The sequence below is a fragment of the Phyllostomus discolor genome, chromosome 7 (genome assembly GCF_004126475.2).
Source record: "Phyllostomus discolor isolate MPI-MPIP mPhyDis1 chromosome 7, mPhyDis1.pri.v3, whole genome shotgun sequence".
Lineage (NCBI taxonomy): Eukaryota > Metazoa > Chordata > Mammalia > Chiroptera > Phyllostomidae > Phyllostomus > Phyllostomus discolor.
In genome coordinates this window covers 5,052,346-5,078,968 of record NC_040909.2, presented here as the reverse complement: position 1 = coordinate 5,078,968, position 26,623 = coordinate 5,052,346, and the positions used below count along the sequence as shown (strand labels likewise).

At 44.2% G+C, this 26,623-nt stretch overlaps 1 protein-coding gene and 1 long non-coding RNA gene across 6 annotated transcripts in view; one reads left to right on the top strand and one right to left on the bottom strand.

Moving 5' to 3' along the window:
- Positions 1-26,623, top strand: part of ARIH2 (ariadne RBR E3 ubiquitin protein ligase 2) — a 49,400-nt gene that overhangs the window by 14,131 nt on the left and 8,646 nt on the right. For 3 of the 5 annotated variants that reach the window (XM_028518128.2, XM_028518131.2, XM_028518129.2), the window contains 6 exons: positions 14,904-14,971; positions 20,878-20,941; positions 22,567-22,717; positions 23,446-23,567; positions 24,778-24,887; positions 26,215-26,332. In XM_028518128.2, the coding sequence (XP_028373929.1) occupies positions 14,904-14,971; positions 20,878-20,941; positions 22,567-22,717; positions 23,446-23,567; positions 24,778-24,887; positions 26,215-26,332 (633 nt within the window). Of the gene's footprint in view, positions 1-4,065; positions 4,112-14,903; positions 14,972-20,877; positions 20,942-22,566; positions 22,718-23,445; positions 23,568-24,777; positions 24,888-26,214; positions 26,333-26,623 lie in introns of all 5 variants that reach the window. The other 2 variants (XM_028518132.2, XM_028518133.2) reach the window with 1 other exon arrangement.
- On the bottom strand, positions 6,445-15,222 carry LOC118501546. The gene is made up of 3 exons (XR_004904167.1): positions 15,210-15,222; positions 14,176-14,178; positions 6,445-7,218 (listed from the first exon to the last, which is right to left on the bottom strand). It is a non-coding gene; the product is annotated as an uncharacterized LOC118501546 (long non-coding RNA).

The window sequence follows — 26,623 nt, the reverse complement described above, 5'->3', positions numbered from 1 at the left end:
TGGGTCTGATGGGGCACCCTAAAGAAAAACCTGCCGGCTCACAGGCTCTGTTCACACACACGGGGTTGGGATTCGTTTTCCTGACACAGTCTCCCCGACCTTTTTAAACTGTAAAGTTCACCTATAATTATCCATTTTAAGGTATACAGTTCAGTGGCATTTAGTACATTTACAGTGTTGTGCACCCGTCTTCTTCATCTAGTTCTGATATCCCAAAAGGAAACCCGGTACCCGTTAAGCATTTACTCTCCACTTTCCCCAGGCACTGGGAATCAGTCACTAATCTGCTTTCTGTTTCCATGGATTTACTTATTTTATATGTGTCATATAAATCATGCAGTGTTTGACCTTTTGTGTCTGGTTGCTTTCACTTAGCATGATGTTTTTGAGTTTTATCCAAGTTGTAGTATGTATCAGTATTTCATTCTTTTTTTGGTGACTCTTAGTTTTTCTAACGTGAATGGCTAAACCAAGAATCACCAGACATTGAAGAAAACATGCAAAATGAGAGAGAAACAGAAAAAATTACCTTAGGAGAAACAGACCATTAGATAAGTTTGCTCATTTTTAAAAGCTCACTATTTAGTATTCTCCAAGGTATTCAGGAAGATGTGGCATCTATACAACACAGGCCATCAAGAAAAAACAATCAGAAAGAACTTGTGAAAGTGAATTATAGATTTGCCAAGTTCAAAAAGATTCTGTAGGTAGATAAGAAGATAAAATCAAGAAAATCTCTCAATATAAAGCCACAATAGAGGTAACAAAAAAAAAAGTGAAAAAAGAGACAGAGGATTGATGTAGAGATCCAACATCTACTAGAATTTTTGGGAAGTGAGAACAAAAGATTGCAAGAAGGAAAATACTAAAAACTATAAGAAAAAGAAAACTTCCAGGAGCTACAGAGAGTAGTCGTCTTCATAATGAAAGGGTCTACCCATTGCCCAGAAGAATAAAGACCCACCACCAGAATTGTCGTGGTGGTATTTCGGAAAAACAAGGATAGACAGAAAACCCTAAAAGTTCCCGTAAAGATATACCAGTCTTCTAAGAGAAAATGGGAACCAGATGTCTCATCGGCAACAGTCTTCAAAGTCCTGAGGGAAAATGATTTTGAACCTAGAATTCTGTCATTCCAAAGTAAACTCATTTTCTGACATCAAGGACTTCCTATGTTTTCTTCCCTTGTAAGTTTTCTGATATATTTACTTGCAGATGAAAATCAAAAAAGAGGAAAATAAATAATTCAAGAAATGGTTGAACTAATCTGGTGGTCCACTGGAAAGTCTCATGACGTCACCTGTACAACAGGTGTGCAAAGCAGTCAGCCCACATTTGAACAGAATTTTGGTGGGATATAAGAGAAACTTCTTCAGGAACAGGAATGGGGTAGATTCCAAGCAACAGGCGGAATGAAGTGGAAAATGGTTGGGCTACGGTGAAGAAACCATAGAACTCTCTACAAGGGACGAAGGAATTAGAATTCCCGTACAAAGCAAAAAAATTACACAAAAAAATCGTGAGCCAAATATAAATCAAACTCATCTGTGGCACAAGGATGAGTAATTGGCGGTGACTGAGATACTGTATGGAGATTCTCTTTTGAGTGGCCCAAGGGTATAAACATTTGAAGCATAAAGAAAATTGCAATTCTGGTCCTGTAAACAGGACCTTAAAGTCACAAAGGTAATTGATAGAGGAACTGAAAATAGTGATTTAAACATTAAAAAGTTGGGCTTGGAAGCGGGGGAGGTAGTGAGTGGCACAAGTAAACTGTGTCTGATAGAGAATGATGGGCATGCTCAGTGATGTTGGTAACGACCAGAGGAACCTAGAAAATGACTGGTAGAGATTCTCCTGGATGGGAAGACTGGGAGGATGGGGTTTGGGGGGAAAGAATGGTGTGACAGTGTTGTTCTTTGTCATCAAAGTGCTTTTTATGAACCATTTGATTTTCTGTGTTCATTGATAATTGGAATAGGTTAAGAAGTTGTTGGTTCCCAATAAAAAAGTGTTTTCTGAGTGTCTTCTGTTGTTTTAACTTTTAGATGGATGCTAAAAATTATGGGGCGAAATAGTTTAGTCTCTGCCATAAGATAACTTAAACAATCCTCTGCCTTTAGTTTCTGCCCCCTTCTTTTTGTAGAATGGTGAGAAAGAGGAAGTGTAAATGAGTAAAACTTTTTCTACTGTTTGATATTTTTCTTACATATGCACTGAAAGCACCACTTTATCTCGCTGTGTTGAAAAACTTAAAAGTGGCTTCTGCAGCCTGAACGCCCCCTTATTGCCGCCCCCCCCGCCCCCACTCATGTTTGATTTTGGCCTCCTCAAATCCGTCAGCATCTCTGTCCTTCCTGCAACCCACACAAGACCTCTTGGCCCTTCAGCCATTTTTTAAGCCTTCCTCATAAGAGCTGTATCTGGCCTCTTCCTACATCCTCCGAGGGCTTGGAAGACCTCGGTGTGTCTGCCTGGGCCAGGAGGAGGGTATGGGCGCGCAGTGACTTCAGACTAGACGCAGGAGACGGGCAGCACAGGCATTGTTCCCTGTGGTTGGATATGGCAGAGGAGGAAATTGCTTTTAAAAATCTACATTTTTAAGGAGCTTCCATTCTAATGGAGCTTTCCATGAACAGAAAGGTTATAAAAATAGCATTATGTGTTCTGAGTGCTGAGGACAGCAGTCAGTAGCTGTGTCTTTGACACCTGCCGTTGGAGTCTGTGGCTTTGTCTGTAAGGCGTGCTCGCCTCTGGAGGTGGGACTGGATCCTACTGCCTGGGTAGTATCTGGTACTCTCTCTCCTTTGCCTCTCTTCATGGTAGCAGTAGCTGGAATAGATGGAGCATTGTTTGGCATCATTTTTGGACAAGATGGGCTTGTAGCTGCAGGAGCATGGTAGGAGACTTGGCTTTTAGTCCTACTATGTGCACTTCATTAGATAGCAACTCCTTGGTTTGCAGAAATGATGGTCATCTTGCCTATGTGGCATCCCCCTGGAAAACTGTTAGAATTCTAGAAGGGGCTGTAACCAGCATTTTATAGTAAGTACTTCCCAGAGGGTTTTCATTGAAATGCACCCTAAAAGATAAGCTCGCTGGGATTTACTTCACGGTAATTAGAGGGTAGGGAATAGGTGAGGTGCAGATACAGTGGGCCTGGCCATGAGTTGATGTTGGAGTTGGTTAATGGGTACATGGGTTTCATTACACTCTTCACTGTTGTAGATGCTTGGAATTTTTTATAATTAAAAAAAAGTATCCTCATGGTCAAGGAATACTGACTTTTATATTTTTGCTTATTTGTGCTTTGCATAAAAAACTAGGTCTAGGTTTTTTTTGTTATGATTTTACAGATCAGAGATCATAATAGGACTGAAGGTTAGACTGGAGAGAAAATTTCAAATTTATATTTATTAATTATATTTTTTAAAAGCACGTATAACATGTGGGCGCCTCAATTACATGTCCGCCCTTCCTACACGGAGACCTTTAAATGAAAAGTGAAAGGAAGCAGAGTTATGAGCAGGTGCCAGAGAGCTGACCTTTTAGAGGCTGCAGAGTATGTAGGTGTGAAGTATGGGAGAGGTGAAGGCCTAGCACTTAATCCAGACTTTAGCGATAAGTCTCGCCTGAGGTCAGAGGCCCTCTGGGACCCACTACCAACACCATTGCTGCTGACTTTGCCCCATTCTAGTAGATGTTCACTTACTCCTTTGTCTCTGCTTTAACTTTGTTTCTTCCTTTTATCCCTTTAGTTCCTTCTTGCCTCACCCTCGATCCCTTAAGACTTGAATTCATCCATCTTGATTTCGATAGGCTAGTTATCGATACCACCTCCCTTTCTACCCCAGGCCCTGAAGCTGGCCCATAGTAATTCACTCCTTTCCTTCATCTCTGCTGTGAAGTGAGTGACTACTAGTGTTAACAAATGTCATTGGACCACAAAGTGGCTTAACACAGGCTGAGGCATGGAGACTCATTCGTGTAGTCTTAAAAGATTTCAGGCAGTTGGCAAGTAAGAATTCTAAATAAAAATTGAAACTACCACCTGTATTTTTTCAGGCCGTTGATGCTCACTGCCATCAGCTGCATCCTCCCTATGGCACTGGTAAGTGTGGGAAGGGCTGGTGACAGTTTTGGTGGGCTGCTGGATTTCTTTTTTCTGGGGGAGAAATCTGTTTGCAAGCTGTGTTGTTAACTTGTTCCTGAGGGCTGGACAGAGTGACCCAGCTATAGGAGACTAAAAAGAGGAAGAAGCAACTATTATGCTCATGCGTTTCCTTGGGGGACTATTGTCAGAAGCAGAGGCTATTCAGTATGTGCCTTGATCCTTACATAAATTTAGCCAGTTCTTTGTATTATTTTGAATAATAAACATATACTATTCAAGTGCTCTGGGATGTCACCTGGCAACTGTTAAATTTTCTGAAATTCTTAAAACGTTTTCCCTCAAAGATGGATGTTGGCTGTGCAGTAGACAGTGTCCAGAGTGTTGTGTATACTATTTCCTTCAGTGGCAGAGCTGATCTTCCTCTGGTATTTCAAGTTCTTTGCGGTCAGGGGATCAAGAAATGTTTGTTCCAATGATCAATATAAGATTCTGATAGAAACTTGACTTTTGGCGGGGGGGATGGGGGTGGGGTTGGTGGAAACCAGAGAAGAAATTTGTGGCTCGTTTACTAAGTCTTCAGGTGGACTTGGGAACCTATGATTTGAAAAACTATTTTACCACAGTGCTTTCTGCTTATGGACCTAATGGAGAAAAGACACACAATAAAGTTGAAACAGATTGGGGCAGCAAGTCACAGAATTGCTAAAATAGGAGCTGATAACCAAATTGCGCTGAAAACCGAATTGCTTCTGGAATTACCTTATACAGGCTTCTGAAATCCTTCAGTTGTCTTGTGCTAATGAGTGGCTCAGAGGCCACACAAATTCAGAAGTTTTATCTTACCAAGGTGGTTCCCATTCTAAGCTACTGGTTTGATGTTTATACTATTTCATTTCTCTAGTCTCTGAAGCACTTAGATCGTAGGAAAAATGCCCCCAGAACAGCTGATGGAATGCTGTGGACTTGTGCACTTTTAACCATGTTGTTAGGAACTGCTTGCTGGTAACAGCCACTAAAGCATTGATAAACACTTAGTATCATTGGCCCATATCCTGGATTTCCCCTGGCCCCCCACCCCTGACCAGTCCCCGCTCCCCCAGCCCTACTTAGGAAACAGGGATAGAATTGTGTGGCACATTTACTACATTCTGTATTTAAGTTTTAAAAAATTGATTTTAGAGAGAGAGAGAAACATCAGTTTGTTGTTTTACTTATTTAAGCATTCATTGGTTGACTTTTTATGTGCCCTGACTGGGGTTGAACCCTCAACTTTGGCGTATGGGAGTGACGCTCTAACCAACTGAGCTACCTGGCCAGGGCCCCTTCATTCTTTATTTAAAAAAAACCAAACAAACAGGAGAACCTGACTCCCTAGCACCGGTCTGCCCCTTTAGGTATCTGTGTACAGGTGGTAACTACCGAGTGTGTTTGGGAGCCTTTATCAGGGAAATACCTGTTATGTCCGTCCTAAACACAAAATCTAGAGGATGACATAAAATGTGTGCCTGCAACCTCTGGGAAATATGCTGACCAGCAGCAAAGTTCTTTTCAACGTGCATGTAGCCATGTGCTGCTCTCCGAAGTAAAGGTCTGCAACTGTCTGGGGCAATTGAGACTGTGAATGCTACGCAAAACGAAGCCAGATTGGACTAGTAGTGCAGAGCAGCGTCTGGGGTAAATGACAACAGGTGATGCTCGCTCGCCCAGAGGCTTCTGGCCCGCTGAGGGTTAGGTTTGAGGGCACAAGGAGAGGGAAAATGGGCACGCTAGGTGGGCTGCATTTGGCCTCTTACCCCATCTTGGACTCCGTGAAAGCCTTCTCTGGACCTCTCAGAGACTGGAGGGCACCCTTCAGTCTTCGATGAACCGTATAGCGCATCTCCTCTTTCCTTTCCCACCTACTCCAGCTCTCGGGAAAAATGAGACAGGCGTCCTTTGGGGCTCGTATTTACGCGGACCAAGGCTTCGAAGGAATGTGATTGCTCACAGACAGGCCAGGGAGTTAGAGGCAGGCCTGAGAGCTCTGTCTTGCGGACAGCAATATTTAAGGAGCTGACGGGGTGAGAGCAGAGCATCCGATCAGACACGAAGAGGGTTCAGTCTGGGAGGTCAAGAGGGAGCGTTGTGAAGTGATCAGCATCACAGACTTACTTGGAAGTTTTATCTATTTATTTAGAAACTCACGTTGTAATCAGCTAACCTTTGATCAAAATTATGTTAAAACTCTTGAAGGGGAGTTTTTCATTTTGAGGAGTAAGTAGAAGGTCACAGTAGGGTCAGTCCTCTCTGTACCTCTGATATTTCTTTACGCAAGTGATTGCCCTTGAATTAAATTTGGCAGACTTTCCCCCTGACATCTACTGTGAACAGTTGAAAGCATACAAAGAAGTTTAAAGAGTTGTACAGTGGGCATCTATATGCCTGTCATCTAGATTATATAATTGCTAAGCTTTTGCTGCATTTGCTTTATCGTATACTATCCATCAGTCAATTTTATTTTTATATGACTTTATTGAAGTATTACTTACATTTTATTAAATTCATCCATTTTAAAGTGTGAGGTGAGTTTTAGTAAATTTATGCAGCTGTGCTGCTATCATGACAATTTGAGTTGCAGAACATTTTCATCACCTAAAAAGTTTCCTTGTGTCCATTTGTAGTCTCAGTCCCTGCTCCCAGCCTCAGGGAACGAGACCATTTTTCTGTCTGTAGTTTTCACCTTCTCTAGAAATTTCATATAAATGAAATCATACAATATTTAGGGGGGTTTTGGTTCTTTCAGTTACTATAATGTTTTTAAAATCCATCCATATTGTGTTAGGTCGGTAGTGCTTCACTTGTTATTGTTGAATAAGGAGTTTCCATTGTATGGCTCGACCACATTTTATTTATCCATTATTCATTAGTTGATAGATATTTGGGTTGTTTCCAGTTTCTGGCTATTATAAAATATGTTGCTATGACCATTCTTGCCCAGGGCTTCATATGGACATGTGTTTGCATTTCTTTTGTGTGGATATCTAGGAATGGGATTGCTAGGTCAGATGGTAAGTATGTGTTTAGCATTTTAAGAACGCGCCAAATTGTTCTCTGGGGTCACTCTGCTCTTTTACACCCCCACCAGCATTAAAGAAGGCTTCCTCACATCCTTGCTGCCACTTGGCCTTGCCAGTCTTTTGGATTATAATCGTTCTAGTGAGTGTGAAGCGGTATCTTGTGGTTTTAATTTTGCACTTCCCTAATGACTGATGATGTGGAGGATCTTTTCTTTTGCTTATTTGCTATTCATACTTCTGTTTGGTGACCTGTCCAAATTTTCTGCCCACCTAAAAAAATTAGGTTTGTCTTAGTAAGTTGCATGAATTCTTCATACGGTTTGATTTAGGTCCTTTATCAGATAAATAATTTGCAATTATTTTCTCCTGTTCTCTGGCTTTTTTTCTTCCATTTCTTAATGTCTTTGAAGAGTAAAAGTTATTTTGATGAAGTCCAATTTACTGATTTTTTTTTCTTTTAAGGATTGTGTTCTCATTATTATAGCTAAGAAATATTTGCCTAAACCAAGGTCACAGAGATTTTCTTCCAGAAGTTTTATACTTTTCAGTTTTACATTTAAATCCGAGGACTATTTTGAGTTAATTTTTGTATGGTATGAAGTAAGCATCTATGTTCTGTGTTTTGTTTGTATTGTGTAATGATGTTTGGTTATTCCAGAACCATTTTTTTGAAAAGGCCGTCCTATTCCCCTTTGAATTACCTTGGCACCTTTGTGAAAATTAACCATAAATACATGAGTTTACTTCTGACTCCCTTTTCTCGTATCAATCTATATGTCTGTCCTTAAGCCCCACTATCTTGAATACTGTAGCTTTATAGTAAATCTTGGAGTCAAGATGGCGTTAAGTCCTCCAACTCTGTTCTTCAAGATTGCCTTGGATATTCTGGGTTCTCTAGAGTACCACAGATTTTAGGATCATCTATTAATTTGTACCAAAAAAAACCCCAACTAATTTTAATTGCTTCATTCAGTCTGTTAGCATCGTTACCCAGTGTGGTAGATAGGACCACATGTAGTAGCCACTGGTCATTTGCAGTGTGACCTTTTAAAATTGGTATGTACTGGACTTTGAAGACTTGAGTTAAAAAATGATGTAACATAATTCATTTTTTGTGGAGTACATGTTGAAATAATATTTCAGATATTCTGGGTAAATAAAATGGTTTTTTGTGGGGTTTTTTTTTTGGCGTGGTGGTGGTTGTTTTTAAGATTTTATTTATTTATTTTTAAGACAGGGGAGGGAGGGAGGGGAAGGGAGAGAAAGAGAGACAGAGACATCAATGTGCGGTTGCTGGGGGCTGTGGCCTGCAACCTAGGCACGTGCCCTGACTGGGAATCGAACCTGCAATGCTTTGGTTCGCAGCCCGCGCTCAATCCACTGAGCTACACCAGCCAGGGGGATAAAATGTATTATTAAAATGCATTTTGCTTGTTTAACATTTTAGTTTTCATTTGCTGCTGTATAGAAATACATTTGATTTTTATCTATTGACCTTATATTTTGTTACCTTACTAAATTTATTAGTTCTAGAAGTCACATTATAGATTTTTTAAAGCATTTTCTGCAGGACTCCTGGCTGGTGTGGTTCAGTGGATCGAGTGCCAACCCTGTGAACCAAAGGGCCACTGGTTCAATTCCCAGCTAAGAGCACATGGCTGGGTTGAGGGCCAGGTCCCCAGTGGGGCCAGTAAAGGGGGGTGCTGCTCAAGAGGCAATGACTCATTGATGTTTCTCTCTCTGTTTTCTCTCTTCCCCTTTCTAAAAATAAAGAAATAAAATCTTTTAAAAAGTAAGGATTTTCTGCATGAACAATCATTTTATCTAGGAATAGAGACAGGCTTGCTTCTTCATTTCCAGTCTTTTATTCTTTTATGTCTTTTTTTCCCTTGCTTTATTGCCCTGGCTAGCATCTATAATATAATGTTAGTGAGATGGTCAGTGGTTATCCATGCCGTTTTTCTGATCTCGGCATCCACCATTTCATCCGTCATTGAGTGTAATGGCTTTCATAGATGACCTGCATTAGATTCAAGGCAGTTCACTTTCATTTCTGATTTGGTGAGAATTTGAGTTTGTCCTTGGGTTTTCTGCATGTACTGAAATGATTATTCGGTTTCTCCCTTTTATTTTGTTAATTTCAGTGAATTACATTAAGAGTTTTCAAATGGTAAATCAGCCTTCCATTCCTGGGATAAGCCTCACTTGATTATGATACATTGTACTTTTTCCATATTGCGGAATTTAATTTACTAAAACATTTGGACCGATTTTTATGTCTGTGTTCACAGGAGATACTAGTGTAAGTTTCGTTTTGTTTTGCTTTTTGTTTTTCTTATCCTATTTTTTTATATTAGCGTTCTGTTAACTTCATAAAATGACTTTGTAAATAGTATTCCTTCTTACTGTAGTTTCCAGATATGTTTATGTAAGATTATTATTGATCTTACACAAGTAAAATTCACAGTAAAAACATCAGGGCATGGAATTTGCTGAGAAATTTTTTTTATCACAAGTTCAATGTCTTTAATAGATAAGGAGTTGTTCAGTTTTTCTTTTTAATTTTGTGTCAGTTTTGTTAAGTTTTTTTTTTTTCAGGGAACTTGTCAGTGTCATTTAAGATACCAAATGTATTAGATTATTCATAATACTACCTTATTTTCCTTTTTTTCTAAAGATTTTATATATTTTACTTTTTTGAGAGAGGGGATGGGAGGGAGAAAGAGAGGAAGAGAGACATTCATGTGTGAGAGATACACTAATTAGTTGCCTCTTGCAAGCCCCCAACCAGGGACCCGGCCCGCAACCCAGGCTTGTGCCCTGGCTGGCAGTCGAGCCTAGGACCCTTTGGTTTATAGTCTGGTGCTCAATCCACTGAGCCACACCAGTCAGGGCAATGCGGCTTTCCTGACGGCAGTGCCTAGAGAGGCAGGACTGAGGTCGGGCAGTAGAGTAGTGACGATGGGAGAGGGTGAAGTGGTACGGAAGAGTGAGCCAGAGGAAGAGACCGAGGGTTCTAGTTTGGAAGGTTGTGGGAGTGCGTTCCCCCTGGGCCCAGATGGGCATACGGAGGGAAGAGCACATTTTGAGTACAGCCATCCCTCGGAGACATTGCAGGTTTGCTTCCCGATAACTCAGTAAAGTGAGTGTTGCGATACAGCGAGTCACACGCATTTTTTGATGCCCCGGTGCCTGTAAAAGTTACTATACAATTCTGTAGTCTGTTAAGGGTACAATAGCATTATGTTTTTTTAAAAAGTATAAATATTTTATTTCTAAAAAATGCTAACTATCATCTGAAAAATGGTACCAATAGATTGCTTGATGCAGGGTTGCCACAAATGTTCAGTTTGTAAAACAAAAAATAAATGTAATATCTGCACAATTCAGTAAAATGAGGCATGCCCGTACCCGAACAGGTGCTGCAAGAGACTAATCACAGAGACCAAGAGGGCTGTTACGGCAGAGGGAGTTAAGGGTCAGATTCTACCACCAGGATAATGCATGAGAGATGTTGGTTGAATTTGGTAAAAGGGTGTTTGCATTGCCTGGTGTATATATACAAAGAATACCTTAGTGTATCCACTGCCGGCAGCTCCAAATAGATTGAAATTCAGCAGTTGAATCAACGTCTTCTCAAATTGTAAACCAAATTGAATTAAAATCTTTTATTTCTGCTTTTGGCAGATACACTAAACTTTCTAAAGTAGTATATTCAAACTATCAAACACGATTCTTGAGAATAGCTTTAAATGTACTTTAACATGATTTTTTTTTCGGGGGCGGATAGGAAAACAGCTTGTCTTTGTTTTAAATTTATTGTAACTGTCCTTGACTCAACATTTTGTGAAAGTCCAAAGTGACGGATCTCACCAACCTAGGGTTTGCAGTGCAAATAGGGATGAGACTCACAGGCGTGCTGGAAGGAGGGACTCATACATACCCTTTTAGAGAGGGGCCCCTTTGGCCCCTGAGGTGGAGAGAACGGTAGACTCGTACGATTCTGTCTCTTTGAGTCAAGGCTCAGATTAATCTGTGAGTAATTTACCTTGGGGCTATAAATTGTTATATAAGAAATTTCTTAGTTCTTAGTTTTTAGTCTTACCTTCAATTAGTGTTTTCCAGAAGTAGAAAAAGGACTCAAATAAATAAGACTTGTAATCTTATTATATATTGATACTGTAGAACTGCACAGTTACCTTGAATGTGTCATGGTCATATGTGTTCCTTCCTGTCATCAGCCTCTTTTGGCTTTGAGTGATTACCATCCTGGACCCATTTTCCTTTTGAAAAAGGTTTGGCTTTTTCGTTATAACTCCTTCTTGATAATACAGTTGACCCTTGAACAAGGAGGTGAGGGCCACCAACCTCTGCAAAGTCAAAAATCACTATACCTACATTGTTTTGAGGGTTTTCTTTTTTTAAAGATTTTATTTGTTTACTTTTTTAGAGCGTAGGGAAGGGGGAGAGAAACATCAGTGTTTGAGAGATACATGGTTGCCTCTCACATCCCTCTGCAACTGAGGACCTGGCCTGCAACCCAGCCATGTACCCTGACTGGGAATCGAACCAGTGACCTTTTGATTTGCAGGCTGACAATCCACTGAGCCACACCAGCCAGGGCTGTTCCTACACTGGTTTGAATTGCAGAGGTCAGTTGAAAACCCCACATGTAAGTGGACCTGTGCAGTTCGAATCCGTGTTGCTCAAGGGTCACTGTATATAGCCATAACTACTAACAGGTTAGTTTCTTGATCAAAACAGATCAGCAAGAGTTCATTTTGGTTTGGCTGAAAGATTATTTTTTCCAGGATTGAACACATCACAGAAGAGTGGAAGACTTTCACCAGTTGTGAAGTGTTGACTAATAGGTTCAGAATGGATTGTTGAGCTCTTTGAACAGTAATGGTGTGAATACTCGGGCACTTATTTCCTGAGAGCCCAGCTGTTTACACTCTGAGAAAGAGATTATTTAATGTTTGAATATCATTCACAATGTATGTCCTGGCCCTTCTAGTATGGCCTGCTAAAAGTGACTTAACATTGCCCCACATTATTGTCCCCGAATCACTGGAGGTCATTTCCTCTACAGTTGCTGTGGGGGTGTGCATGCGGTCAGTTCTCTCTTAAGACCCACATCAGGGAGGGGCGGCATCCCTGCTGAGACTGCTTTGAGCACAGGTTATTCTAGGCACCCTCCTCTACCGTGCGCTGCTAGATCTCAGAGAGCCCTTTGGAACCCGACTTCCTTACAGATTTCTGGTGTTTTTTGTTCTGGGCAAGGTGCAGTGACACTGCATTTTGCTTAAAGTAATGGTCTCAGGATTCCTGTAGGGTTCCGTGACATGCAGTGGATGTTATCATGGGCCGTGCTCACACCCCCTCTGTGACGTGTGGGCTGCAGTAGTGCCCCCTGCAGGAGGCTGCGGAGGTGCATGCCGCTGACGTGTGTGCTTGCTATCTTGTTTATATTGGTGTGTTGTATGGCTGCTGGCACTAAAAGAATAGATTCGCATCACTCCATTGTCAGTTTTATAAAGGGCTAGACGCATCTTCTCTTAACATCCTGTGTTCTCGGCAAAACTCAGCTCCAGTGGGATATTCTGAGTTGGTCATTAATGGACTTAGTTGTCAGTAAAATTGCCAGTTTCAGCAGAGGACCATGTTGTTTTCCACGGCTGAGCTGTACCCAGTGTGCAAATTCTGAGGCTTTCTTGCTGCTGTTAGTGCAGTTGAGATTACGTGCTCAGGCCAGGTATAGTGTTAAAGTTCTGTTTCTTCAGGAAGGTTGGGAAATTCCATTTTGAAAATACACAGATTAAAGGCATGGTGGAATTTAATTGTCAGCATGTATTGAGTGTCCGCCCTGTGGCCAGTCCAGTTCTGGATTCTGTGGACCTGTGAGAGTAGCCTGAGCCCTGTTCTTACCTTAAAGGCTTCACCTAAGCCATCCGTGGCGGTAAGGGGAGGTGGCTGCCAGACATGTCCAGGAATCCTTTGGGTTGCCTGTGTGGCTCCGTACCTTTGACAAGACCTGGTAGCCACTGCATGGTGAGATATTTAGAAGTCAGAACAGAAAGCAGTGGGTATAGGGCTGACAGAGCCCTATTGGGAAAGAGATGGCAAAAAAGGTTCTAGTTAAGAGCTCATCCTAAACAGTATTACTGTCAGGTTTAAAAAAATATATTTGTAGTAAAAGCTCCATTCAAACAGTCATTAAAGTTAAACCAAATCTGTTGTCTCTTTTCATTTTGTGATAGGGTCTGTTATGGAGGAATAGTTTTGTTATAGCCATGGTTAAAAGAAATGTTAGCTATAATTCGAAGTCCCTGTGAGCCTCAACAAGAAAATATTTCACCAACATGCATGGGTCACGTGCCTCTTGCCTTGCATGGAAGGGAAGTGAGGTCCTCAGTCACTAGTGAAATAAGCTGTCTTGAGTCCTTGATTTTCTCCAGATGTGCCTGGGCTTTGGGGCGGGCAGGCAGTCACTTACCGCACAGCCTTTGACACTGTGTGCTGGAACATGTCATCGTTTAGTAGGGGTGCACCTGTGTCCTTTCAGGAGTGACTCGACCTCTAGGAGCAGGGATCACGTGTTGGCCATGTGTGTCTTCCCCCCCTGCAGTTCCTTCCTGTGGAGTAGCGTGCACTGCCTTACGGATCCTCGGAGTTCCTCTTAAATACAGTCCAGTGAGCCAGAGTACCAAGGTTCTGTGTGTTCTCTTGGCTCCTTGGCCTGAAGTGTGCTCCTTGTTTCTTCTTGACTCAGTAGCACCCTCACGCTGTGTAGTGCTCTTTCTAGGAAGCCTGATCCGGGCACCCAGACACATCCTGATCTTCTGTGCCCCCACCCGTCGTCCTGACACTCAGGGGTCGTTTGTTTTATAACTAGCTTGCTTCCCTTATTAACACGATATGGTGGCTATAACTTGTACATGCTGTCTCACTGCTGACTTCTTCAATGTAACATTAAAATGTGAGCCTCTTTCCGTATTCACACACTTACTTCTGCAGCATCCTTTTCAATGACTCTATAGTAGCCCGTTGCATGAATCCGTCATATATTATTTATCTGTTTCCTTTTTGTTGGGCATTTAGGTTCTTTTTAATTTTTTACTGACCATGGTACACATAGCCTCTATCATTTCCTTAGAAAAATTTACTAAAGCAGAACAGCTACCTCAAAGCACCTTCTGGGGCCCTTTGGCCATGACCCCTGTGCTGAGAGAGTGTAGGAGCCAGAGAGACTGCCTTCGGACTTTTAAGTTATCCTTGCCACTGGGGCTCACTGGGTCCCAGGCACTTGAGGTTTTAAACGGGAGCGTGTTTTGTTTTTTGTTTTGTTTTGCTGTATTTATACAAGAATTCCAAGCCTGGAGATTTTCTGCAAGTAACAGGCCTAACAAGAAATATACTTCCCGTGTGTAGCCTCCTGTAGCAACTTGAGGGAATGTACTACATTAGGGAGCTCATAGCTGTTTCGCTTAAATTGGATGCTGAGACTGATTTCTTGGGCAGTCACCGGTGAAAACAAAGATAGAAGAATTAAAGAGATCTAGGAAATCTCTAAGGTTGCAAGAGTCTGAACTTGAAAGTCAAAGCAGAGCACCAAGATGAAGAGTCTGAGCCAAGCCTGGGCATTCTGTAGACGTGAATGTATGCGTTTCTCCGAAGGTGGAACTCTCTGAAAGGAACTGCAGTTACAATTTGATTTTTTTCTTTCTTTCTAGGTGTCTCATTCAGTTGCTAAACTTATATTAGTTAATTTCCACTGGCAAGTTGCAGAGATACTGGACAGGTAAGGTATTTGGGGGAGGAGAGGCCTTCTCTATGCCCACCCACCCACCCAGTGATGACGATGATGATTTACATTTTGGAGTATATCCTTACCGTGTTCATATTTTTAAAACTGGATCATATTGCACACCTGTTTTTCTCAGTATTTGGGGAACGAACGTTTTCCCATATTTTCAGCTTATTCTTTCTGTCCTACTTTTATTGCTGGCACAGTATTTCCGTATATAGGTGTTATATACTTTTTTCAAACCCCCGTTGTTGGACAGTGAAGTTCAAGGTTTTTTGTGTCCTTTTTACTTTGTAATCAGTGCCCTGCTAGATTACACTTGCCAACATCTCTGGTTATTTCTTTTGGACACATCAAGTGAGGGATGCATCCCAACACACCACTATTCCCTTGAGAAAAGGAGGGCCAGTTAACCACCCACTTCCAGAACCAGAGCTCTTGAGTCACAGACTTTGTAGTCTCAGGATACCCTGGAAGTGGTCAGAAAAGGGGGTTTTTCCTCCCCCGGTCCTGCAGAGAGGTTTCCTAGGCAACCCCCTTCCCCAGAGGCATGTGCTTCTGTCTAGCTCAGGGTTTCTCATCCTCAGCACCATTGACATTCTGGGCTAGGTAATTCTTTGTTGTGGGGAGATGTTCTGGTAATTGTAGGTGGTTGGCAGAACCCCTAGGCTCTACCTACTACAGATCAGTAGTGGTGGTATCCCCATGTTTTTGAAATAAAAAAATGTTTCCAGCCCTGGCTGGTGTGGCTCAGTGAGTTAGTTCCAGCCTGCCAACCAGAAGGTTGCTGGTTCGAGTGCTAGTTGGGGTACATGTCCTCCTCCACCAGCTGCACTCGCACTCTACCCTAGAGCTGTGTACTGGGTCTGGATAGACTTCCACACAGACTTCCTCTGCACCCCTGTTATTGCTGCCCTTACTGTGGGACCACAAAGCTTCCAGCAGTGGGTGTCTCTCACTGTCCAAACTCTTTAGTGTGATTTGGGAATGGAGGAGATTTGGATGGCTAAAGACACAAAGAACAGTAATGTGAGCAATAGTAATAAAAATGGTTGGATGAGGCATTCTGAGCAGGTGGAGTAAGGACCACACATTTGAGACTTAATTCTTCCCTCCTCATACTCTTGTTATCCTGGGGATGCGTTTTGCAGGGCTTCGTTATAGCACTTTTATTGCCACATGATAATTGGTTATGTTTTTAAGTGTATTTTGCCATACTTCATTTCAGAAAGAATTAAATTTTTATTATGAAATAGTGGTGTTATCCCCCTCCCCCCCCAAAAAATTTGTGTCTGGACTTTCCACCAAGATGGAGGCATAGGTGTAGCACTGTGCCTCCTCGAGTAACCAAAACTAAGGACAAAACAAAAATTTACAAACAAAAATCAACCAGAACAGAGAGGAATGAACCGAACGGAAGTCTGACTACCATACATCCAGACCGGTAAGGAGGGATGGAGTCAGAGGCCTACGGAAAGGGGTCCTGGCAGGAAAAAGCAGTGGCTGGCAGACCCAGGCGCACAGGGCGCAGACGGCAGCTGATGGACGACCGGTGGCAGACCCTGGGCGCAGGAGGCAACGAGCAGACTCAGTGAGACGCTCAAGGCAGCTGGCCGTCTGCAGCCGCACATTCGCTCGCAGACAGACTAAGCGAAAATGGGCAGCGACACAGACTGCGCAACCCAGGGACCCAGCGCCGTGGAACAAAGCCTAAAGGCACCGGCTGAAAACACCTGTCGAGGATGAGGCCGGGAGATTCTCTCAGCCTCACAGGAGGCTCCTTGGGGAAACCCAGCATCTGAGAAAGTACACAAGCCCACCCACCCAGGAGTCAGCACCAGAAGGGCCCAATTTGCTTGTGGGAAGCAGCAAAGGGGACTGGAGTCCTAGAGAGAGCAGAGCAGGTTCCATTGTTCCCTCTCAGACCCCGCCCCCACATACAGCATCACAACCCAGCGACTGAGGTGCCCCACTCTGGTGAACACCTAAGATTCCGCCCCTCATACATAACAGGCGTGACCAGACCAAAGGAAAAAAATAAAGAAGATGGCTCAAATAGAGTTAAAATCCCCAGAGCCAGTTTTTTTAAGCGACCAAGAGATAGCCAGCCTATCAGATGCACAGTTCAAAGCAGTGGTGACCAGGATGCTCACAGAATTGGTTGACTTTGGTCATAAATTAGATGAACAAATGCAGGCTACAATAAGAGAAATGAAGGAAAATGCACAGAGAACCAATGGTGATGGAAAGAAAACTGGGTTTCAAATCAGTGGAAGGGACCAGAAGGAAGAAAGGAACAACCAAACAGAAAAGAATTAAGAAACAAGAATTCAAAAAATGAGGAGAGGCTAAGGGACCTCCAGGACATCTTTAAACGTTCCAACATCCAAATTATAGGGTACCAGAAGGGAAAGAAGAAAAACAACAAGTGGAAAACTTATTTGAACAAATAATAAAGGAGAACTTCCCCAATCTGGCAAGGGAAATAGACTTCCAGGAAGTCCAGGAAGCTCAGAGAGTACCAAAGAAGTTGGACCCAAGGAGGTACACACCAAGGCACATCATAATTACATTACCCAAGGTAAAAATGAAGGAGAGAATTCTAGAAGCAGCAAGAGATAAGGAGACAGTTACCTACAAAGGAGTTCCCATCAGACTGTCAGCTGATTTCTCAAAAGGGGCCTTGCAGGCAAGAAGGGGCTGGAAAGAAGTATTCCAAGTCATGAAAGGCAAGGACCTACATCCCAGATTGCTCTATCCAGCAAAGCTTTCATTTAGAATGGAAGGGCAGATAAAGTGCTTCTCAGATAAGGCCAAGTTAAAGGAGTTCATCATCAGCAAGCCCTTATTATGTGAAATGTTAAAGGGACTTATCTAAGAAAAAGAAGATAAAAAATATGAATGTGGATGATACTGGCCAGCAGTATCCATCTCGGCTGCAGATGTTCATCCAAACATGCTAAAACATACACAGAGACAACCAGGTCCTTTGGGGGCATAAGAACAGAAGGTCCACTCCTCATGTGGGGAGCGCCTTGGCCACCCTCTCTCCTGGAGGGCGCTGCTTGGTCACCCTCTCTGGTGGGGAGAGCACCCCATTCCCCCTCCGGAGAGGCTTTTTATTGGTTTCATTTGAATAAGAATTCAGGTAAAGCTCATTACTCATTGCCAGGAAGTAAGGATCAAACAATAGATAACAAGGAACTCTGAGGGCCTATTTTGAGTCAGGGTCAAAGAGCTGTAAAAACTTTAAGGAACAAATTTACTTCTTCCTTGGACCCTTATCATTCAACTGAGAGCATTCTAAACAAAGCAGGTTTCACAGGATTTTACATATTCTTTCTTAGGCCTGATCACCCGGGGAACCCGCCCATTTCAGCACACAGCTGCACCACCCTGTCATTGTTTCAGGCTTAGGTGGAGCAGGGGAACTAAGACAACTAAGAGATAAGGAGATTTTCTCCCAGACGATGGGGACTCAGGCTATATCCAAGCCAAGGAGCGAGGGTAATCACCCCCTTTTGCTGTAGCCCCCAAAGTCCTTTCTTGGGGCCCTCCCATGTGATCGTGCCTGTCTTAGGTTGTTCCCCCTTGGAGAATTTTACCTGTCATTGGCTAACCGACCAAGCATTAGGGTTCAGTTATGAATGAAGCAGCAGAAGCAGTGCTCCTGCCAGGGAGATAAGCTTTTTGTCTCCTTGCTGGCTTATGGTCCAAGGCCACTCCCTCAGCCTTAGCCTTGGCGGGGGTTACAGCTTCTGATACCAGGCAGGGCAGTCCCCAACATATGAACAGTAAAAAAAGACATCAAACTCACAGTTAGTAACAACCATACCTAAAACAAAGCAAACTAAGCAAACAACTAGAACAGGAACAGAACCACAGATCACATGGAGGGTTAGCAACAGGGAAGTGGGAGGAGGGGAAAAGGGGAAAAGATATAGAGAATAAGTAGCATAGACAATAGGTAGAAAATAGGGGGAGGGCAAGGATAGTATGGGAAATGTAGAAGCTAAAGAACTTGTGACACATGGACATGAACTAAAGGGGGGGAATGTGGGTGGGACAGTGTGGGCAGGGTAGAGGGGAGTGAAGGGGGAAAATGGGACAACTGTAATAGCATAATCAATAAAATACATTAAAAAAAATGTGTCTGCACACACGCCTATGTGATGTGTGTAGGTATTAAAGAATGCTGTAAAACAAATGCTCTTAAGCAGCCACTCAAATAAGATACCCTCTGACCTCTGGCAGCAATTTCTGTCTGGCTACACCCCTTCCTTCCTCTCCAAGGCAATCAGCAAGTTCAGTTCAGTTTTAATCATTTTATGTTTTCATATGTATCTTCCAGTTTTGTATGTTTTTAGAACTCTATAGACATATAATCGTGCTGTATGTGTTTTCAATTTTTTAAATCACCAACAACTTGATTTTATGACATCCTCTTCATCTTTTTATCAAAAACCAGTTGTGAGCCCTGGCTGGTATGGCTCAGTGGATTGAGCACTTGCCTCTGAACTAAAGGGTCACCAGTTTGATTTTCAGTCAGGGCACATGCCTGCGTTGCAGGCCAGGTCCCCAGTAGGGTGTGCGCAAGAGGCAGCCACACGTTGATGTTTCTCTTCCTCTCTTTCTCCCTCCCTTCCCATGTCAAAAAACTAAATAAATAAAACCTTAAAAAAAATTTTTTTTAAACAAAAAAAAACATTTGTGAATTCAGGGTTTTGTGGAGGTTTTTGTGGGTTGGTTTTTTTTGTTGTTGTTTTTGTTTTTCCCTGTTACAAGTGATGCGGCTTTGAAATCTCTTGTACGTGATTTCCAGTATCACATAATTTTTGTAGTGTTAAGACTAGAAAATGTCCCCTGGCTGGTGTGGCTCAGCGGATTGAATGCTGGCATGTGAGGTGAACAGTCATTTGTTCGAGTCTCTGTTGGGGCACGTTCCTGGGAACGTGGGTGGCGGACCAGGTCCCCAGTTCGTGGGCGTGTGAGAGGCAACCCATAGGTGTCTCTCTCCTGCATCAATGTTTCTCTCCCTCTTTCTCTCTTTGTATCTTCGTTCCTCTCTAAAAATAAATCTTTTTTTTTAAGAGTAGAAAGTGAGTTGATGGGCTAAAACTTTACTAAATAATGCCACAATGTTTTCTGAAGTGATTGTTCAATGTTACGCGCTCACCAGTGGTGTGTGAATGTTCCCGATACTTCCACACTTCAAGTGTTGTGGTCTGGTGGGTGTCAGTGGCATCTAACTGTTTCTCCTTTCAATGTCCCAGATGCTTTGACTGGTGGAGCGCCTTTTAATGTGTTTTGTGGCCATTCGTGTTTCCTCTTCTGTGAAATGCCTGTTGTCTCTTTTGCCCACTTTTATTGTTATTTTGTCTTTTGAAGTGAACTTTTAGAAGTTTTTGTTTTGCTTATTCTGACTATCAATCCTTTGCCACTATAGGAGTTCAGTTAGCTCCCAGTTCATAGCTTGGCCTTGCACCTTGTGGTGCATCCTGATGAACCGCAGCTCTTCGTGTGGCGTGGCTCTCCAGCCTCCCTGCGGGCGTGGCGTTTCTGTCTTAAGCTGTCATTCCTTATTCTGAAGCCATAGAGATACTTGCCTCTGTTTTCAGAAAGGAATTTAAAGCAGAAATGATCCTTCATGAGTATTTTTCTTATAGTTCAGTACCTTTGAAGCAGGTTTATAATTCTCGTATCAATTGAGACCCTAAAAAATTGAAAGAAAAAAAAATATTTGCACTAGGGCAAAGGAAGCTTGGTTGTGTGAGGTGGGATTAGAGACAGAGACGGCTGAGAGTGACTGCCACACTTGTTGGTCTTTGTGTCTTTGTTCAGAGGTACAAATGTTTGCTGTTGGTTTCCGATTCCCTTCATTTGTGCCTTTTGTTTTGTAGATACAAATCTAATTCTGCTCAGCTGCTCGTTGACGCCCGAGTTCAGCCCAGTCCTTCCAAGCACGTGAGTGTCTCCTCCTTGAGTAAGGCTTCCCCCACGCACATGGGTCTCTCTGTGGCTTTACAGTGTTGCTGAAAACCATCTTGCTTTGTTTATAGTGCGACAGGCCTGAGGTATTTGTTCCGGTATGGGCTTAAGTCTTTCATTTCCATTATAGTTTGCAAAGCGGTCCTCCTAGGGAGAGGGTGGAAGCAAGGGAGGGAGGTGGGTTTGGAGGGTGTGGGGGCGGGGAGAAAATACAGATAATTGTAACTGAATAACAATAAAATAATTTAAGTTAAAAAGAAAAGAAAAGCTTCCCCTAGATGAGTACACCGTTGCCAGTCCTGGGACCCTCTTCGGCCCCACCCTCATCTTCGCACTGACACGCAGCCTGCATTCCGGCCTGCGGGGCCTCGGTGTTCCAGGCCGACTGCGTGTCTGTCTCACTCCGCGTGCGTCTTCCCTGGCCTGGAATGCCCCACCTTTGCTTGTGGGAATGAAACTCGCTTTAAATTTTGTTTTTAATTGTATGAAACTCAGTTTTAAAGACCCAAATCCAAGCTGTCTCTCACAAAACCTATCTCCTGTGATCACTGTTGTCCAAACTCCTCTGGTTATATGTTTGAACTGTTGCGTGTATATTTTGATTCAGTTGTCATTTTAGTTCTCCAGACTGTAAGTGCTTTAAGGATAGAAACCATACCCTACAAGGCCTAGCAATTTCGTGTGTATCTAGAAGGCCTTCAGACATTTGTCAGGTGAATGAGGGCCGTGTAGAAAGAGCCCTTCCGAGGGAGAAGGGGACTCGGGTCACCATCCAACTTCTGCCGCCTCTTATTAGAGAGTTTCCCGGCGCAGACGGATAAACGTGGTAGTGCAGTCCTCCTGCTCACGTGGCACAAACAAGAACCCAGTGTAAACTTGTGGTGGACCTTTCCGTAGTTTGTGGCTTTGGCCGGGGGCCCCCAGCTTGTCTCTGCCTGCTGGTTTGTGTGACATGGCATGGGTCACGGAGCTCCAGCTGTACGGGTGTTTGCCCACCGCCTAGAAGAGCTTCTTGCCTAGAAGGAGCCTTCCTCATCCCTCTAAATGAATTGTATGTGACGTCTCTTCCTTGTGTTGAGGATAAGTTGTAACTTGGCAGAGGCTGTAGCATTTTGTATTGGGGGCACATTGGTGTGGGGACACCTGCTGTCTTCAATGAGTGGAACTGCAGAGTGGGTTGTCGGAAGCTGTGCACAGCCTCGGACCCTTCACGGCCGGGTCCGCAGTGCCTGTGGAGGGGCAACTCTGTGCTGTGCTTAACCTGGCCAGGTAACAGCAGAAGCCCAGTGGTTTCTCAAAGAAGTTGGACTGAATGACCTCTGAGGACCGTGACGGTTCTGAAATCCTGCGCTTTTCAGCCTGATGTTGTTAGACTGCTCTGAGTTCTCTCTGCCTCACTGAATTCCAGTGGCTCTACAGGCCCGGCTCACGTGCTGCCTTCTTCAGGGGGCCTTCCTGCTCAGAACTCGACTCCCCGAGCTCACGCATTGCTGCTGCGTCCTGGCACTTGGGGCTGGGTCAGGATTGCCACACTAGGCACCCCACATGGCCCCGGGAACTGAAGTCTCCCCTTTGACTCATGTGGATCTGCCTCTTCCCAGGTCCCCACAGCGCACCCCCCTCACCACTGCGCAGTGTGTATGCAGTTTGTGCGGAAGGAAAACCTCCTCTCTCTGGCCTGTCAGCACCAGTTCTGCCGCAGCTGCTGGGAGCAGCACTGCTCCGTACTTGTCAAAGATGGCGTGGGTGTGGGTGAGTCTGCCGTAGAGCTTAGAGAAGGCTGGCACAGAGTGTTTCTCTCTGCTCCGCCCTTTCAGACACTCAGGGCAACTGCGTGTCTTCTTCTGAGCCTGATTGCCAGAACCATTGCTTTCGAAACACATCAGTCCGAACAGTGGCAAAGATTTCCCCAGTCCTAAGCAAAATTAGACAATTAAGGCTATTGTTTAGGCATATATGTAAATGTTCGTGTGACTTCAAGGCTGCCTCTTGGGAGAACTTTCAGAGGAACTGTTCTTTAAGCTGCCTACCCAATCTTGATTCCCCAAGTGGCAGCCATAACTCAGAAACATCCAGAGAATTTGATATGTAGGTAACTGCATAAATCAAATTTGATGGTTGGTTACGAGAATATTTGTTATTGTATTAACTTGATGTCAAAATGAAATTAGCATCACATGAATTATATCCACAAAATCTCATGTGTTGGTGGTTATCAGTTGCACATAATATTAAACATCACAAAACTCAATGATTAGTTGGAATCATACGGGATTTTTTAATGATATTTTTAGTGGTGCTATTTGTAATGCATATATAATTCGGGATAATATTTTAGTTGTATCACTGTGCAGATATATTCATTTCTCTCTTCTTTGAATAAATTCTGTTGCTTCAGGGGATTCCTATGTGGCATCTGAATTTCGTGTTGAGCTCAGCGAGCAGATACAGTTGTCCATTCCAGTGTCTTTGTCCAACAGGAGTCTCGTGCATGGCTCAGGACTGCCCGCTTCGAACCCCAGAGGACTTCGTGTTTCCGTTACTGCCCAATGAGGAACTGAGAGACAAATACAGGCGCTACCTCTTCAGGGACTATGTGGAGGTAGGACCGGCTGCTGTGGTCGGGCCCGCTGCCTTCCTGGGCCCGCGTTCCATCAGATGCTCACTGTGGTTGCTTTGTAGACAAGGCTGCCATTAGGTGCTGGCATTTGAAGAAAGAATTGCTTTAAATTTAAAAACATTTGAGTCCTGGCTGGTGTGGCTCAGTTGGTGGGAGTGTCATCGCATAAACCAAAAGGTCGCATATTCATTTCCCTGTCAGGACACATACCTAGGCTGCAGTTTGGTACCTGGTTGGAGTGTGTGGGAGAGGCAACCAGTCGATGTTTCTCTCTCACATTGATGTACTCTCCCTCTCTCTCCCCCTCCCTCTCTCTCCCCCTCCCTCTCTCTCTAAAATCAATAAGCATGTCCTCGGGCAAGGATTAAAACAAGTTTTTGAAAACCACTAGAATGATAGTGAAGAACACAGACTTGAGGCAGGCAATTATGTGAATTCCAGGTCTGTGACTTCCTCACTGCGTGACCATCGACCCATTATTTTACGTCTCCGAGCCTTGGCTGTCTCTCGGAGAATGGTCAGTCATACCAACACTGTGCACATGGCTTAAACAAGCTGTTGCAGGCCAAGGTTAAGCACAAGTCAGGCCTATCTCAGGAGTTGCTGTTCCGTTCGGTTCACTCCGTGATTCAGCCCAGAGAAGGGGTGTTGCTTCTTGGGCAGCTTGGAATCTTGTCCAGGGTCCCAGCATGGCCAGTTTCAGAGTTTATCTGCGCTGCTGGGCCGCCTGTCTGGGCTTGCTGGTTCCATGCAGCACAGTTTTCCTCTTCTTTATGCCTAAGCTCACTGGATTGTCTGGTGGTCTGGGGGTGCTCAGGCACCTGCTGCAGGGCACACAGTGCCTCGTTCCTCGTGCTGTTTGCTGCCTTCGGTGAAAATGCCCGAGGGTGGTTGGGCCTCTCGGCTGATGACGTTGCTTTGCGTTTTCATCTCACAGATGCAGTGCAGTTCTGTATCCCATTTCGTATTCTAATCCTACAGCATTCTGATGAGTTGCTACCTAGTTTAAGCATTCAAAGGTCTTCAGTATCTGCCTGATGCGTGGTCTTCATGACAGTCATCTTGAATTCCTGTAGCCCCTTGATTCGAATCGTCAGCTGGAAGAATAGAAAGTGTTGGAACACCCAGGGAGGTCTGATTTGGAGGCAGCATTAGGGGATCACCTCCTTGTTTCCCCTTGCTGTGTTCACAGAGTCATTATCAGCTTCAGCTGTGCCCCGGTGCAGACTGCCCCATGGTCATCCAGGTACAAGAGCCCAGAGCTCGCCGAGTCCAGTGCAATCGGTGCAACGAGGTCTTCTGGTAAGAGTGAGTGTGGGCGCTGAGCAGCCCTGGGCTCCTGGCTTCTCCTCCTGCAAAGAACCACTGCTACCGCTCTGGGGGGAGGGGCTGGGAGCGACAGGGTCTTCGAACCAGGAAAGCAGCTCTGCTCCAGGGGGGCAGGGTTTGTACACAGCATGTCGAGTTCCACGCTGTGTTTGATAACGCTCAGTCTGGAGACCAGCTCGTGGCCCAGACTCTTGGTGGATGTGCTATGGTTTATGCTACTCAGACTCATAGCCCAGACATTGTATGTGTCTGTCTGCCTGCACAGGTAATTTATATCTTACTGTTTATGATCTTCAATGTTTTAATCTGTATAACTCACCCTATAATTCATAAATGTGGTTTATACCAACTTGGGGTTTACTCCGTTCAGTAAATGATGGGAAGGTTTACCAGGGAAAAGGCATTATCCTGATCAGTGTACCTTCGTTTTCACAGCCTAGTGTGTGTGGAACCATTGTTCTCGTTAGGTGAGGGAATCGAGGTGCAGGTTATTGGCAGGAGTGTCATCACTTAGGTCCAGGTCTGCCCCCCAGTCATGCCTCCCCGGGAACTGCACGGGGGTGGGGGGGGGCTTCGGAGAAGCTACGTGGGAAATGTGGCATGAGTGCACATGTGCCCATCTTTCAAGACGTCGTGGAGGGCGTCTGTGGCTCACCGGATGTTAAGGAGACCATTGTGGTCACTCTCCATCCTTCGTGTCCCACACGATGAGCTCCCTTGCCTGGGGCGTGTGCCTGTGCTGTCCGTCAGGTCGTGTTGGCCTGGACGTAAAGGAAGTTAAAATCCTGGTGGCCAAGCTTGATGAGTGTTTTTTTGTTTGTTTGTTTGTTTTAATCCTGACCGTAAGTTTTCTGCATTGTTAATATATCACACCCCTACAGATTGTACAGGCTCTGGCACTTGTGCATTCTGTGTGCACATCCGGCTGAGAGGCCAGTGCTCCCAGAAGTGGCCCTTGGCCCTGCCTTGGGTCTGAGCCGAGGGTCCTTCTCAGAGCGCCTCACCACGCCGGTGGAGAGGCTGAATTCTGAATCTGACATCGTCCCAGAGGCACTGACACCACATAAGACATTCACAACAGAGTCTTCGTTTGGGTGTACTGAAAGTGTATCTTAGAGGGGCTTCGGCTGAAGAGAAGTGTACATAGTGTTCCAGCATAATCCCGAGTAAATAAAGGTCTAAAAGGCCTTGATAAGTGGCTCACCCTCGGAAATGCTCTAATTCAGGATCTCTTGGCTTGGACGAAGGAAAATAACCTAACCTAACGATTATTTGAGTGTTTCTCTTTTCTGGTTTTGAGTTTCAAGTGCCGGCAGATGTATCACGCCCCCACAGACTGCGCCACAATCCGGAAATGGCTCACGAAGTGTGCAGACGACTCTGAGACGGCCAACTACATTAGTGCCCACACTAAAGACGTAAGGACTGTGTCTTTCCTGTCCCAGGTCTGCCCTCCTTAGCACCGCCCAGGGCCTTGCCCAGGAGATCTGCCGCCTGAGAGCAGGACACCCAGGGGCCTGGGCCTCTGCTGGAGGCTGCAGACCCTTGCCCAGACTCGGCAGAGGCAGCAGCCGCTCATGAGACCACGCATTGATCGGCGCCTTTATTTAGTAAAATGCTAAAATGCCTAGAAAAGTTAAGGAACTAATTAGAAAAAAACCCTAAAGTTTTTATTGAGTGCCTCCCTGTCTTTAATGTCCCCGGGAGGG